The following is a 15,558-nucleotide window of genomic DNA, read 5'->3' on the forward strand; positions in this document are numbered from 1 at the left end:
ATGTTTCCCAAGAACAAAACAAAATTGCTTAGAACACAGTTTGATAAAAGATGTGGGGAAGGATAGGAAAGGTCAGCTATCTATAGGTTTTTTATGCACCATCATCATTTAGGATATAATTTCCACTGAGTGCTTTCTATTTCATTTGGTGACTTTTGATCAATCCAGTTAAGAAAAATCATGCATTAAAAATTTAACTAAATGGAAGTTTTAAATATTTTCCAAATAATTCAAATTTCAAATGAATTAATTTTAATTCTTAATGAAAGCCTTCTTAGAGATATAACATTTACCTATAATACAGTAAACAAAGCCAGCGTTGGTTGTGAAAAAGAATTAAAAAATTATCAAGGCAGGCCTCCCTGGTGGTGCAAGGGTTTAAGACGCAACCTAGGAAGTTATCTGCAGCCAGTGCAGCATGAGTTTGATTCCCGGGCAGGGAGCTACCCACATGGCACATGCACAGCAAACCTCTCCTGCCTTGCCCACTGCTCCCCTCAGCAGTGTATTTCAGTTGGTCTGCCTGTTTTGTTCCCCACTCTCTCTCTGGTGAACCCTTTCACCCTCCACACTTATGGCCTGTACCCCAGTTCTTGCATGCATAAATAAATCCTTAAAAAAATTTATCAAGGCTATTAAATATTAAAGGAAGAACAAATTAACTTTGTGGTCAATTCTTTGGCCTCACCAGTTCTCTGTAGACACCTTCATGCTTCCCCTCTGATTTGGTTGATTTTTCTTTCTGTAAAATTTCCCTATTTCGGTTACCAGCAGTATTCATGTTGAGATTACTTCTAGCACCACCACCACCACCTCCAAATGTCTTGGTCTTTAAATAAAAGAATGATAAAGAGTAAGTAAACAGCATTTAAAAATACTTTTAAAAATTTGATTTTTAATAAAGATAATGATCAATATTTTAAGGGACTTTTAAATGATTTTAGTATGATAACATCCTACATATAAATTTATAAAATACTGGGAAATTAATCAGAATAAATTAAAATATAAAAAAGCAGGACCTGAAAGATAGGAAAATGATATTGGATGAGCACTAATGGACAATATTAAAATATCTCAAGTCAAACAGATATAAGAGAATTCAGGAAAGTTAATCAAAGAGATAAAACAAAACTCAGCAAAAGAAATGAATGACCTGAGAAATAAAATTACCTGAAAATAGAAACTGAAGTTAAAAATATGGAAATAACAGAGACTTGGAAATAACAGAGACTTGGGATGCAAAAAAATGAGAAAAAAAGGGAAGGAATAAATACGATAAAATAAGAAATACAAAGATAGTAAGATAGTAATGCACAACAAATCCAGGTAGAAGAAGAGATGCAAAGAAAAAAATAAAGAAATAGAAGACAGTAGGGAACAGAGAACTCATTTAAAGAAATACTAGAGGAAGAGTTTCAAATCCTGTCAAGGAACTAAATCTACAAGTCCATACAGCTTAAAGAACACCTTGTCATCTAAATGCAATGAGACCTAAGCAAGACATGTAGTCATGAAGCATTGAGAGTTCAAGATAAAGAAAGACTATTGAAGATGGCCAGAGGGGAAATAAAAACAAATAACCCATAAAGGCACCCCAGTAAGGTTTATATCTGTCTTCTCTGAAGAAACCCAATAAGCAAGGAAAGAATAGAATGACATATTCAAATCACTTAAAAGAAAAAAACTGCCAGCCAAGAATAGTACATCCTGTAGACTCCTTCAGAGATGAAAGAGAGAGAAAGTCCTTCCCAGATAAACTGAAGATGAAGGAGCTTGCAACTTTAGAGCTCCCATAAAGAAATGTTGAAAGGAGCTCTCCTATCTAAATCAAAGAGAAGAAAATTCATGAAAAAATTAACAGGGAAATAAATAGAAACAGAAAACCGAGGAGAAAACATCAGTAACAGACCTTCATATGTCAGTATTCATTCTAATGTAAATGGATTGAATGGTTAGTTGGATCAGAAAACAAAATCCAAATTTCTGCTGTCTCTGAGTTCCACAGATAAACATAGGCTCAAAGTAAATGGCTGGAAAACAATCCTAAAACCAAAAGGGACCCCCCAACAACACAAGGACAGCCAAGCTTATATCAAATAAAATAAACTTCCAGTTAAGAAAGGTAACAAGAGACAGGGATGGACATTATATAATGATTAGGGGAACAATGCACCAAGAAGACATACACTCATGACCATGTATTCATCAAACTAAGGATATCAAAATATATAAGGCAACTATTATCAAATCTGAAAAGACATTGGTAACAATACAAATTGGGGGGAGGAGGACTTTAACCCCACACAAGATCCAATGGACAGATTAACCAGACAAAAAATAAACAAAGGAAAAAAAGTCTTAAACAAATAATTAGACCACATGGCCTTAAGAGAAATTTATAGGGCACTGAACTCCCCCCTGCCAAGAAAAGCTAAATACACATTCTTCTCAAGTACAAATAGGACATTATCAAGAATGTGTAGACGAAATATCAGTTTACAAAACAAATGTCAAAAATTCATGAAACTGAAATCAAATCAAGTATCTTAGGTAATCACAATGGTATTAAACTAGAAATCAACCACATAAAGAGAGTAGGAAAAACTAACATGTGGAAACTGAAAAACACACAACTAAATGGCTACTGGATTAAATGACCAAACAAAAGTAGAAATTAAGGGAAAAAAACCTCGAAATAAACAAAAATGAAGATACAATCTACCAAAATGTATGGGATAGGACAAAATAGGACTAAGAGGGAAATACACAGCAAATCTGACTATAGAACTGAGGTTACCCAGAGCGGGAGGAGAAGGATGATAAGCAAAGTATGGAGGGTACCCAATGGACCAAAGTGGAGAGCTATGGGTGCTTTCAGGGTGTATATGATGTGGTAACAAACATCTGAACACATGATCCTATGCATATGAATCATATACACTGTTGTAAACCAATATTACTTCAGCAAAATTAACTAATTTAAAAATGTAGATCAATGATGATACTGCTATGACTAAAAAGCCTTCTCATTTCTCTCTGAATAAAGGCCAATGTCTCTAAGATGGGTTATAGGGCACTACATATCAAGTATTTTATTTGATCAATGGTATCGAACTGACCTCCATTATAACGCTTGACTTTATATATATAATATATATAATATATAATGCTTGACTAATCCTAACATGGTCATCTTGATATCACTGAATATATACTTCTGCTCTACAATCTTGCAATCTTCTCCTTGGGACACGCCTTACAGGTAATCAATTAGCTAATTTTATTATCTCCATCCACCTAATGAAATTACTATATTAAAACTGATACAGTTGTTGAAAGTTATTGAAAAGTTATTGAAAGTTATTGAAAAGTTATTGAAAAAGATGCCATCTATTTACTTAGTATGTTTATATTATTTACTGTCTTTATAATATAAAACTACATAGAATTTCAAAGTACTCTCAATTTCTCACCATCCTCTTTTAATTGCAAATGCCTTCATCCCTTCACCCAATTTGATGCTCCCAAACCTTCATACTACTCTTTTCCTTTTTTGCACAGTACTTGCCAGTTTCTAACCTACCGTATATATTATATACTTCTTATATTAATAGACTGTCATCTTAACTAAAATATTAGCAGTATAAAGGCATCTTTGTTTATTTTACTCACTGATTTAAGCATTTAAAACACTTCCTGACATATATATAGTAGGTTCTGAGAAAGTGTTTACTGAGTGAAAGAAAAAAGAAAAAAGGAATAAAAATTTTCACTTATTTACAGTAGATTCCACCAAATCCATACAAGTGTTTAAATGGATGATCATAAGACATCTTCTCAAAACAATTACTCCCTCATGTGATTTTGCTATTAAGATATTCAGTGTAAATATAAATATGTGCGTACACTAATCTACATAGAGAAATACAGATACAATTTCTTGCTGCAATACACATAGGTTTAGTCCTATAATTGTTACTGGGTAATACTGGTGAAGTTGATTTAGATTTGAACTTCCATCAACTCTTTTTGGGGAAGAAAATTGGAGGAAAGTATAATCAAAAGAACAACTTTCCTACAATCATAAAGAAATTGATATCCTCTTCTGAAATTCCATAATTTTAATAGCTTCTTGGGGAAGAAGAAATACATTTCATGTAAACTAGGTAAAATGCATTCATTTTAGAAATATTAAAGATGATTTTTAATGTGTCTTAGATTAGAGGAAATGTTGAAGAGTAGCAATGACAGTATATATTGAACCTTTCAACAAAAAAATATTATGAGCTGTACCATGCAATATTTAAAAATATCAATTTTAATTCTCATAGTAAATGAAGTAGGGATCATTAACTCTGTCTCATAAAGAAAGAAAAAAAAAAAAAAAAAAAAACAGGGAACAAAAAGCACCCCTACATTAGGCTGAGATATACAATAAAGGAAGAACCACCAAAATTCAAGAAGAAAACCAGTTTTCAATAAGAAAGTTGTCATTATCTAAAATTCACTGCTGGTTTTGAATAAAGGAAACTATTTCAATTTCACTGGTTAAAAGTTTCTGTGCAACTGTTTTATAAACTAAAATTTCTTATTGAGGTGTAAAAATCGTTAAGGAAAACACATTTCAAATAATAAAGAAATCAAAAACAAAAAAAAAGTGGTTATTAATAGTTTATGATTATATGTTTGTATGTGTATAAATACACATATAATTCAAAGAGAAAAGGTATATTTTACTATCTGTTAAAAAGATTTAAGATGAAAACAAAAAAATGTTAATTAATCCTGAGTTACTTATTTACCCTCTGACTTTTACTAGGACTCTTCAGATACTGTTAATATTATAGGAAAATTATCCTCAAAATGTGACAACTAGCCCAACTAGTAATAGGAAACTTGCACAATAAAAAGGGTTGGTTCAGTCTAACAGCTGTTAGACTGTTAAAAAGAAAATAGAGAGAAAAGCTTTGTTTGTAAGCAGGAGTAACTTAATGGAAATGACAGAGATTTGGAAAAGGAACATTAGCAAACTATAACGTAAAACTCCATAAAATACCAATGCATTACCTTAAAAAAAAAGACAATTATGATTACGATTAATCTAAAGAGAACAAGACAAAAAGAGAAGTTTAAGATTTAGTTTCTTACTTCTTTGCTCTTGGCAACTTCTGCAATAGCAGCAGTCCTTTGTTTTTCAAATTCATCATTATCATTTGTAGGTTTGACAGGCATGGTAACTTGCAAAGTCTTTCTTTGATCAAGTTCTTTGCTATCCACTTGGGCATGAGATACACACTTCTGGTAATTTAAAATAATAAATTTTTTAAGATCTCTTTAGTAGTTCCAAAGGAGATTAAAATTTCTCATAAGAAAGCAATATTTTAAAAAAAAGTATCACAACAGTTGAGGTCCATAAAAATATCATTCTTTCCCATAGATGTACAAATAAAGGCAAAACCTGATTAAAGTAACTTCTAAATAAATATAACTAGTAAATAAAAAGAAAACTTACACAAAAACATTGTCATCTAAATAAGTGCACATATGTAAAAGAAAATGAATCAAGTGGTCTAAGTTCCATTTTAGAGTACAGACAAAATAATTTTAAACTTTAAACAACTTATAATACTGTGTAAAAGGTAAATTACATTTTTTAATTAGGAGCTTACTATCCACATTATGCAACAATATTCACATGACAGTTTATAATATAGTTACTTTAAGATGTAAAAAGATGTCCCTGAGTTTTTGAAATGAAAGTTAAAAACACAGCTTGTTCTTTAATCTGGCTGCAAAGTTTATTTTTAGTCTTATAAAATAAAGGAAGCCCTCAGTGACAAAAAATAATCCCTGAATTCTGTTTTCCCTTCTAATCCTAACAGTAAAAATTCCCAAAGTGAGCCTCTCAACTCAATTTTAAAAAAAAGACTCTCAAACAAACCTGCTCTATAAAGATTTATAACAACATAAATATATCCTGTTGATACCAACACATAAACAGCATTATCTCGTGTACAAGGCTAAAATATGTTGGATTACATTTTTTTAAGAATGTACTTAGAAACAAATAAATTACTGAGACTTTAACTTTCAATATTGTTCCTAACATTAAAAAAGCTATATATAACAAATTTGAAATTCTTTTTTTCAATTCTTAAAAACAATAAGTCTGAGCAATTTATCAACGAAATACTATCATCAAAATGTTAATGGTAAAGAAACTTTTTCTATTTATTATTTTTAAATACAAATTATTAGAATTTTTTACACTATTTTTACTCTGGAGATTTTATTGCACTGGTAGATGTGAGAATTATATCAACATGAATCATAACATAGGGTATCATGCTTCCTTTTATCTGTATTATCCCTTGTTGCAAAGCAAAATAAAAATCAACACATTTTTAAAGATAGCCAAGACCCAAGAATGGCTTTAACTTTGAATAGATTAGGGGCCTCCCTGGTGTAACAAGGGGTTAAGCACCGCACTATGAAGCAATCCACAGTCTCTGCAGCACCACTTCAATCCCCGGCCAGTCAGGGAGCAACCCACATGGCGCAGCAGACCTCTCCTGACTCGCCCGCTGGCTCCCTCAGCAGTGTATTTTCAGTAGATCTGCCTGTTCTGCTCCCAACTCTGTCTCTGGTGAATCCTCTCACCTCCCCCCTGCATCTCTGGCCTATACCCCAGCTCTTGTATGCATAAATAAGTAAATCTTAAAAAAAAAAAAAATAAATAGACTACACAGAAAGGGTTTTGAAAACAATGTCAGACAACAGATCCTATCTACTAACCTTCTGATCAACTAGATTTGTTCTTCATTCCCAGTTAAAAAAAAATGTTATGGTGATAGAGATCTGTTTCCTACCTATTGTGTCCCCAGCTCATTTTATTCTGAGATAGCACTCTCAAAGAAAAAAAAAAGACCAAATCTAAGACAAATTACCAATAGCTAAATTTTAGTGACATCATAGGTTAAAGAGCAAGCTGCTACTGGTATCACTATCAGGCTTGTGAGGAATAAAGCAGGAAAAGTCTGGAGCTGATTGTTTTGAATTAATTTTATGAGCACAGCCAGGAAAAAACAAAATATTGGCCAGCTAAAGAACTAGCTCAAGGTAACATTCTGCAGCATGAGGGAAGTTGAAAAATAGGAAGTATAGAGAAAACCTTTAGCTTATGCGAGAGAAGGATTAAATTAGGGCAGCCATGGTTAAACAGGAAAATACCAATTATAAGTAAAATTAAGTCTCTGAGATGGGTATTTGAATCATGATAGAAGAATATAAACTTGGAAGGATCAGGTGAGACAGAAGAACTTCCAAAAGCACAATGATGCCCTTATTTGTCTCTAATGCTCTCACCTTTATATCTCATCCTTTTGTTGACATTATTATAGCTCTCTTTTCTTTTTACTGAACAAATTAACAAATTATAACATATTTTTGTCCTCTTGTTTTTAGAATTTCTTTCTCAAAAAAAAAAAAAGGTCCCACTATCATCTTAATTATGTTGCTTTTCAGGTATGCCTCTTAATTTTTTTCAATCTTTAGGTAACAACTGTTGTGAAAATAATCTATACCAACAATTTAATTACAGTAAAGAAAACAATTATTATATTCCTATACCTAATATATTTCCATATAATTCCTATGACCCCTGAATAAATAATCTGGCACAAAACTAAACAAAGGTTGAATACAAGTGAAAAATACTTTTGCTGATTAAAATTCACCTGTCAACATTAAAGTCATTACCTGTCCAAAAGGCACAAATGGAGGAGGTCCACCCTCAGTTCCAATATTGCTTCTACTGTGTTTTGACAAGCTCTGTAAGAAAAATGAGTCACACAACAGAAATTATAAATTAAAAATGTATTTACAACATGTACAATGAACCAAGAATTCACTTATTTATTACAAGAAGCTAGAAAAAAATACTTCTATAAATTATTTCAGAACATATAAGAAATTTTATTCCTAACCTCAATAAATCAGGCAAAGAAATCTCCCCTCATCTCCTTTTAACAAAATACACATTCACATTCAATTTACAAAAAAGTATTTGGCATGCTGCTCCCATGAGATTTTTTTTATCTCTACAAAAACTTAACATAGAACTTCTATTATGATCTCAGTGATTTTACTTCTTGAGATATACTAAAAGAACTGAAAGCCGTAATGTGAACAGGTATTTGTATACCCATTTTCATAAAAGCATTATTTACAATAGCCAAAAGGTGAAAACAACTCTAATGTTTATAAATGGATGAACAAAATGTGGTATGAATATACACATATATATTTAACAAAAACTCTTTATATTAGACATAATATATACATACATATTCAATGGCATATTACTCAGCCTTAAAAAGTGAGGAAAATTCTGACACATACTGCAACATGGATCCAGGGATGAAACTTAAACACATTAGATTAAGTGAAATAAGCAAGATACAACTGGACAAATATTGTATGAGTCCACTTATTTTTTTTTTTAAGATTTATTTTTATTTATACAATAGCTGGGGGTACAGGCCAGAGGCGCAGGAGGGTGAGAGGATTCACCAGAGACAGAGTGGGGAACAGAACAGGTAGACGGACTGAAAGCACTGCTGAGGGGAGCAGCGGGCGCGACAGGAGAGGTCTGCCACATCATGTGGGTTTCTCCCTGGTTGGCAGGGAATCTAACCCACGCTGCAGAGGCTGCGGACAGCCTCACAGCGCTGTGCTCAACCCGCTGCGCCACCGAGGAGGCCCTGTATGAGTCCACTTATATGAGGTATTTAAGAGTAGTTAAATTCATAGAGACAGAAAATGGAATAGTGTTTACCAGAGTGTGTGGAGGAAGTAGGTAGAGGAGGGGAAGAAAAGAATACTGTTTATTGGGTACAATTTGTTTGGAAAACAAAAAAAATTGTGATGACTGTGCATTAGGATGAATGTACTTAATTTTACCATATTTATACTTGAAATGGTTAATGTTAAATTTTATGTTATGTATATACTCTATTGCAAAAAAAACAAAACAAAACAAAACAAAACTACATGGCGGGGGTGGAAGATTGGTCAGGCAGGCACCAAAATGTTACATAACTATACTACTCTGCAAATTGCATCTACTATAGAACTTTCTTTTTTTTTTTTTTAAAGAATTTTTTTTTTTTTAAAGATTTATTTATTTATTTATTTATATAAGCGCTGGGTACAGTCAGAAGCGCGGGAGGGTGAGAGAATTCACCAGAGTCAGAGCGGGGAGCAGAGCAGGCAGACGGACGAAATACACTGCTGAGGGGAGCAGCGGGCGGCAGGAGAGGTCTGCGCGCCATGTGGGACCCTCCTCTGGTGGCTGGGGAGCAGCCGGGGATCGAACTGGTGCTGCAGAGGCTGCAGGCAGTTTGGCAACCCAGTGCTCAACCGCTGCGCCACCGGGGAGGCCCTACTATAGAACTTTCTAAAACTTCTTTGTCAAACATACTAAACACTTTGAGATATGAATTTTTCCCTTTTTTTCCCACTAGTCTATAAGCAACGTATTACAGATATAAGGCCTGTACATACTTTTAAAAGCTACCCAATATTCCTTTCCCTATAACGATTTTATAAGAATGATTAGGGAAATCTTATTCTCAAATTCACTCTCTGCTTTATGATTTTCTATGTGTACATTTGATTTCTATGTGTACCACCTTGCCTGATGCTCAAGTAACTGAACTCTCCATAATTTCTTCATTGCTATGGTTACTAAATCAAAAATTATAAAAATAATAGAGAACTATAATCATATAAGTGTACATTTTTATTGTCTCCCAAACAAAAAATACTAAGATGGTTTGCAGGTAACAAAGTACAAAGATATGTAATAAAATATTACAAACACAACTGTTAATTACCAGTAGTATGTGTGTGCATACAATTAAGGGTAAGTTCATGTTTACTTATTTTACAGTTAGTAAGGTAGTTCTGAATGGGTTCATAAAATTAAGTAAGGTGTTAATCTGCCTTGAGAATATCTTACCATACTTTAAAATATATTATTTATTAATTTTTGAAAAAATAAAGGATTTCTCTTGGAAATTCAAAGTTATAAATTTGGCTATTTATGTGAAAATATCAAGCCACTTAAGGATTATCTCTTAAAGTTAGGTCTTTGATCCAGTTTATTTGTGGTATAAGGATCCATCTTCATTCTTTTGTACGTGAATATCCAGTTTTCCAAGCACCAATTTTGAAAAGATTCTCCTTTCCCAAATGAATGAATGGTCTTGTCAATCATGCCAAAAATTATTTGACCTTATATGTAAGAGTTTATTTCTGAATTCCCTATTCTATTGGTCTGCATATCTCTCTTTATGCTCAAAGCACATTGTTTTGATTAATGTAACTTTGTAGTAAGTTCTGTAATTGAGAAGTGTGAGGCTTTTTTCAGGATTTTTTTTTTTTTGACTATTCAGTCCCTGGAGATTCCAGATGAATTTTAGGATCAATCTTTTTATTTCTGTAAAAAACATTCTTGGGATTTTGATAGGCATTGCACTGACTCTGTAGACTATATTAACAATATCAAATTCCAATCCATGACCATAGGTTGTCTTTTAATTTATTGGTATCTTCTTAAATTTCTTCTAGCAATCTGAATTACTTGCTTTAGTAACATTTTCAACTAAACAATGCAGTAAGGAACATATCTTGTATTGCTGAGCTTAGCAGCCTACAGTATAGCACACTATGATCATAAGAATGAGTATAAGAAATGTTCTTAAATCTCCTTATCTATTTTCTTGCCAAGCAGAAGCACTTGGGAACTAAGAAAATAGAAAAGAATAGTGCATCATAAAATATTAAAAGTATTAACATATTGCTATGTTTACTGACTTACTTTAGACAATAGACAAGATTTAAGAGTGGTATAAGAACATGAATTTTAGCTCAAAGAATAATTAGCTCTATGTACTTTGTAACTCATTTCACAATTATTTAATATGATGTTTATTATATGTAATACTCAGGGCTACCACTCTGAAGATATAAAGGCTCAGACCCATTACCTATTAACATCTAATTATATGTTATTTAAACTTTCACAAAAGCATTTTATAATCTATATGGACATAATACTCCCTACTCAAGACTCAAGAGAGAATTACATGATTGACAGATGCAAGAAGCCAGGATAATATCTACACACTGGCTTAAAAATAGGGAAATTTTTTCTTGTTCAGAAGCATAACTGAAGAACACAAAGAGAATCAAAGAAAGAGAAACAGTCCTATTCAGCTATAATAAAATCTACATGAAATCACTTAGAAAGTTAAAAAAATAAACTGGAACTAGGTTGTGATTATAAATGGCCCTGAAACCCAACTTAAGGAATTTGAAATAAAACAGGGTATGAAGTGTCCTGAGTTATGAAGAAAGATAATCTGACTGAAGTATATAAAGTAAATTAGAAGATGGAGAAAGGATATGTGGCGGTGCTACTTAAAAGCTCATGTTGGAGTCAGGCAAGTGATGTTGGAATCAGAAGGCTATGAGATTTGACTGCAGGGGCTCAACAAAGTTTGTTGATAGAAGCAAAATTGAGGAATGATTACTCAATAGCTAGGAGGATGAAAGTATCATTATGACGAATGTAAAAACCATCAACTTATGTGAGTGGGAAAACAAATACACAAAGAACCCCTTCTTTATAAAGAAATTCTAACTTGGTTTCACTTACATGTATGTGTATATGCAGGTAAGACAAATATACATACATCACATTCATATACATACATAATTTGTTTATTGCAGAATTATACATAGATACATACACAGAGTTTATAACGTATCTTGGCAGCTTTGAAACTTGTCAGTAAAGAATATTTTTTTAATATGTAATAAAATATAAAAAAAATGAAAAAGGGCATCAGCTTTAAAGGGAAAATATGCTTAAACAAAGGTAGTTTCTACAAAGATCAGAGTTTTCCATTTTATTCAACTCTGACACAAAGGAATAATTTTACTATTCATTTTGGGATCTTCTTAAAATAGAGAATGCAATAAAAATAGAGTGTAACATTTTAAAAGTTCAAGCCATTCTTCTTAGTTTACACTTACTCTCTGCAACGCCCATTTCTCAATAAGGTGTTCTACTTCACCACCAAGAACGGTAGTATTAGAGTCATTCAAGAGAAGGAATCCATTTTTTATGTCCACAATGCCTGTCAGCTTAATTTTAGTTCCAGGTGGTGTATTCAGGCTAAGGTAAAAAGAAAAAAGAAAGAGAAAAAACACACTGAAGTTCCTTACCAAAACTAGAATTTAGTATTATTTTATGACCCAGTCAAATTCTCAAAACACACATATATGAAAACTACTTTTTAGAAGACTGGTTATACAGTATGACTGTATCACCAAAGAGGAAGTCAGAACGAGGTATAAGACTGTCATTTTGAATCTTAATGATAAAGAAATGAACTTCCATTTCCACATGTAGAAAAACTGTACACAATAAATATCACACATCACAAATTTGTGGTAAAGATAGAGTAAAAAATATGAAAGTACTGTTTCAACAATGCCATTTTGTACAAATATAAGATCTGTCCTTTTCCCCCTTAAGCTTTGACTGTACATTATAAAGTTTATAAAATTACCTGTGTATTTCAAAATTAAATTTCAGTTACAAAATCTGACTAGTAATAATATCCTAGAGACTTAACAACTTGAGCTACCATAATTCATACAAAATAAAGCTTTTTTAAGTATCTAGTTATAGAACAAATAAGAGTTACTTATTATAAAACATACTTTTCTATATAAGAAAACGTCAGATTTCAGGCAAATATTCACCATAACCCCATTTCCAAACACCAGAGGCAAGATACTTATCCTTCCCCATCAGCCTTTTGCTATAAGAAACAATGGAAGAAATACATTTCCTCTCACAGATTTATTTTAAAGTAAAAGCACATATATCAAGCTGATCCCACCTCTTCACACATACAGCAAGGAGTAAAACACTCCACATGGAAGACTAAACCAGAACACTTAAGGTGAATTAGAAAATCACAGTGAAATGGCTTTACACTGTTCAATTTAAAAGTTCATGGAGTTTACCATGAGTTGATATATGCAATATCAAATCAGTGAAAACACTGGTATCACTGGACTACTTTGAAAGATAGTTTATAATGATAAACAAAGATCCCATACAATATAAAAATTATCTGCTAAAAATTATTCTGAGAATCCCAAGTTTAATCATTCTTAATCATTACATGTAATTTACAGAACAAATGGTGATGACCAGCCTTATCTAACCTAAACTAACTAACCCTTAACTAGAGAATTCTGTGGTGGTAAATGTGGTAAACTTAGGACAATGTATATCATACTTCTGGACCCGCAACAAACTGAGGTTGTAGTTACTTACACTAAGTAAGTGAAGAAGTTTTCCCCAATATCAGGCAATCAGCAGATCTAGATTTTCATAACTCTATAGTCATTCTTTACAGATAAATAAAAAAATAAGTACCATGGATAGCAGGGGCAGTACTCTTTACTGCTAAAGAAACTACCAATGAATCAAATCATTTGCATAAGACCTAAATGTGTTCTTCAACACCACTTTTAGCCAAGTTTTTACAAATTGGTAAAACTGAAAAAATATCAAAATGTAGAACATTACACTAGGAATAAAAGATTTTGAAAATAGGATGCAAATTAGAGGCATTTAAAGGCAATAATTAACTTACAAAGTTAATCTGAAATCAGATAATGAGCTCATTTTAGTGTAAAACAAGTAATTTTTCTCAATCTCTTCTGAGTAGGTTAAGAGAAAAAGATATAAGCCTATATAAGATGAACTGACAATTTCATTAGGATAAACTATAGTTCTATTCCACAAAAGTACAAATAGGTGCTAAAATTTTAATGTAATTTTCACTACATTACCTTCAGGACTATACTTAATTCTTATTCAAAAGCAAGGTTTGGCTTAATTATCATGTTTTCATTGACACTACAAAGTGTCTTTACTCCATCTTCATTGCAATTTAAAAAAAAACAAAACACAGTGAGAAGTGGGATAGGAGGTAAGATATAAGAAAGAAAAAAGCACCCCAGAGAAATGCAAAACCAGTAGAGGTACAAATTCTACACTAGTTCCTGGTTTATATTCTCTCTAATAAGTTCTTCTACTTCCCTCTAAGAAAGCATTAACAAAACTTATTCTGAAATAGTCTCCCAAATTGTTCACATGTAAGAACAGTTCTGTAAGCTGTTATTTTTACAGCACCAAAAGTGGACATGCTACTTCAATGACGAGTGAATGAGCAAGTGGCAATGATTATTTCCAATTCCAAACTACAATAAATTCAGTAAAAGGCAGTGGACAGCATAAGGAACTCTCCTTTGGATTGATCTTGTGTTTTCATTTACCTCAGAGAAATATACACTATTATGTAAAATCAGAGAATGAGCCTTTATAAGGCAAGTCTTCCTTCTGAGTTATCTGTAAATTCCCTTGTAGGGGAGTCTGACTGAATTTGTCAAAGGTGATTGAGATTCTAAATATAAGTAGGAATCCTATTCCTCAAAAAGAAGACAACATAATCACAAAGTCAATCAACTGAAATTGTTGATAAAAATCAACATTTTAGATAAGCATGCATCTTCTAAGGAAGGAGCCTCTCTCACCAGAGACAGACACTGATTTAAGGAAGAAAAAAAAAAAAGAAGAAAAATCATCTGAACCTGGCATATGAGGCTTCAACTAAACACATTTCCTTCCACAAAGCACAATCCCAAATCACCTAAACACTACCAAATGGAACTTTTCAATCATCTGCTGTCAGGACAGTGTCTTAGCATATGCTATTCCCCTTTACCTCTCTCTTGGGTACTATGTGGTGACACGCATCTGATGAAGCATGCTACTATGTCTCTTAATCACACAGTGTTGTAAACTAATGTTACCTCAATTTAAAAAAAAAAACCAAAAACCTTATTCATGTGTTAAGTCCCATTCCTGGCTCCTCCAAGTAAATGTGATTTTCTGGACTCCTAATCATTTCAATTGATATATCTATTATAACTTGCATACCTATATGCAAGCCTTATCAGCATATAAAGTACTTGAGGCAAAATCTTATCTCTTAACTTCCTGTACTTCTGGCCACAGGTAAAGATACTGTGGCACAGTAGATAGTAAATGAGAGAGGCCTTAGGAGAGAAGTATAATCTAGGAGTTTACATTAAAAAACAAACTCAAAGGACCCAGAGCAAGCAAACATAAGCATATAAAATGGCTAAGTAAAGAAAAGAAAAAAATGAAATAAAAGGACTGGTAAATGTCCCATGAAAATTCCCACCTCAGAAAATAGCTCAATCTAACTGAATGGGGATATTGAGAATATATATGGAAAGACTTTCTTTTCCTTCTCATCGCATTTCTCCATTCCATAAGGCATATCTAAAAATCCCTCATTAAAAAAGTCAAAAGTATGGTTGAGAAAACTTTTCATTATGGATTTGCTCCTTCTCTTGGAAAGTGGGATAGCATTAGAA

The 15,558-nt window shown here is 32.5% G+C and overlaps 1 protein-coding gene across 5 annotated transcripts in view; it reads right to left on the reverse strand.

The window, feature by feature from the left end:
- Window positions 1-15,558, reverse strand: part of TDRD3 (tudor domain containing 3) — a 132,619-nt gene that overhangs the window by 68,611 nt on the left and 48,450 nt on the right. For all 5 annotated transcript variants that reach the window (XM_054701596.1, XM_054701597.1, XM_037528970.2 and 2 more), the window contains exons 5-8: window positions 12,106-12,247; window positions 7,762-7,833; window positions 5,152-5,301; window positions 689-829 (exon numbers count right to left, since the gene is read on the reverse strand). In XM_054701596.1, the coding sequence (XP_054557571.1) occupies window positions 689-829; window positions 5,152-5,301; window positions 7,762-7,833; window positions 12,106-12,247 (505 nt within the window). The remainder of the gene's footprint in view (window positions 1-688; window positions 830-5,151; window positions 5,302-7,761; window positions 7,834-12,105; window positions 12,248-15,558) is intronic.

This window comes from Talpa occidentalis, unplaced genomic scaffold (assembly GCF_014898055.3).
Source record: "Talpa occidentalis isolate TD23 unplaced genomic scaffold, MPIMG_talOcc4v2.1 talOcc4.5, whole genome shotgun sequence".
In the NCBI taxonomy this organism is placed as follows: domain Eukaryota; kingdom Metazoa; phylum Chordata; class Mammalia; order Eulipotyphla; family Talpidae; genus Talpa; species Talpa occidentalis.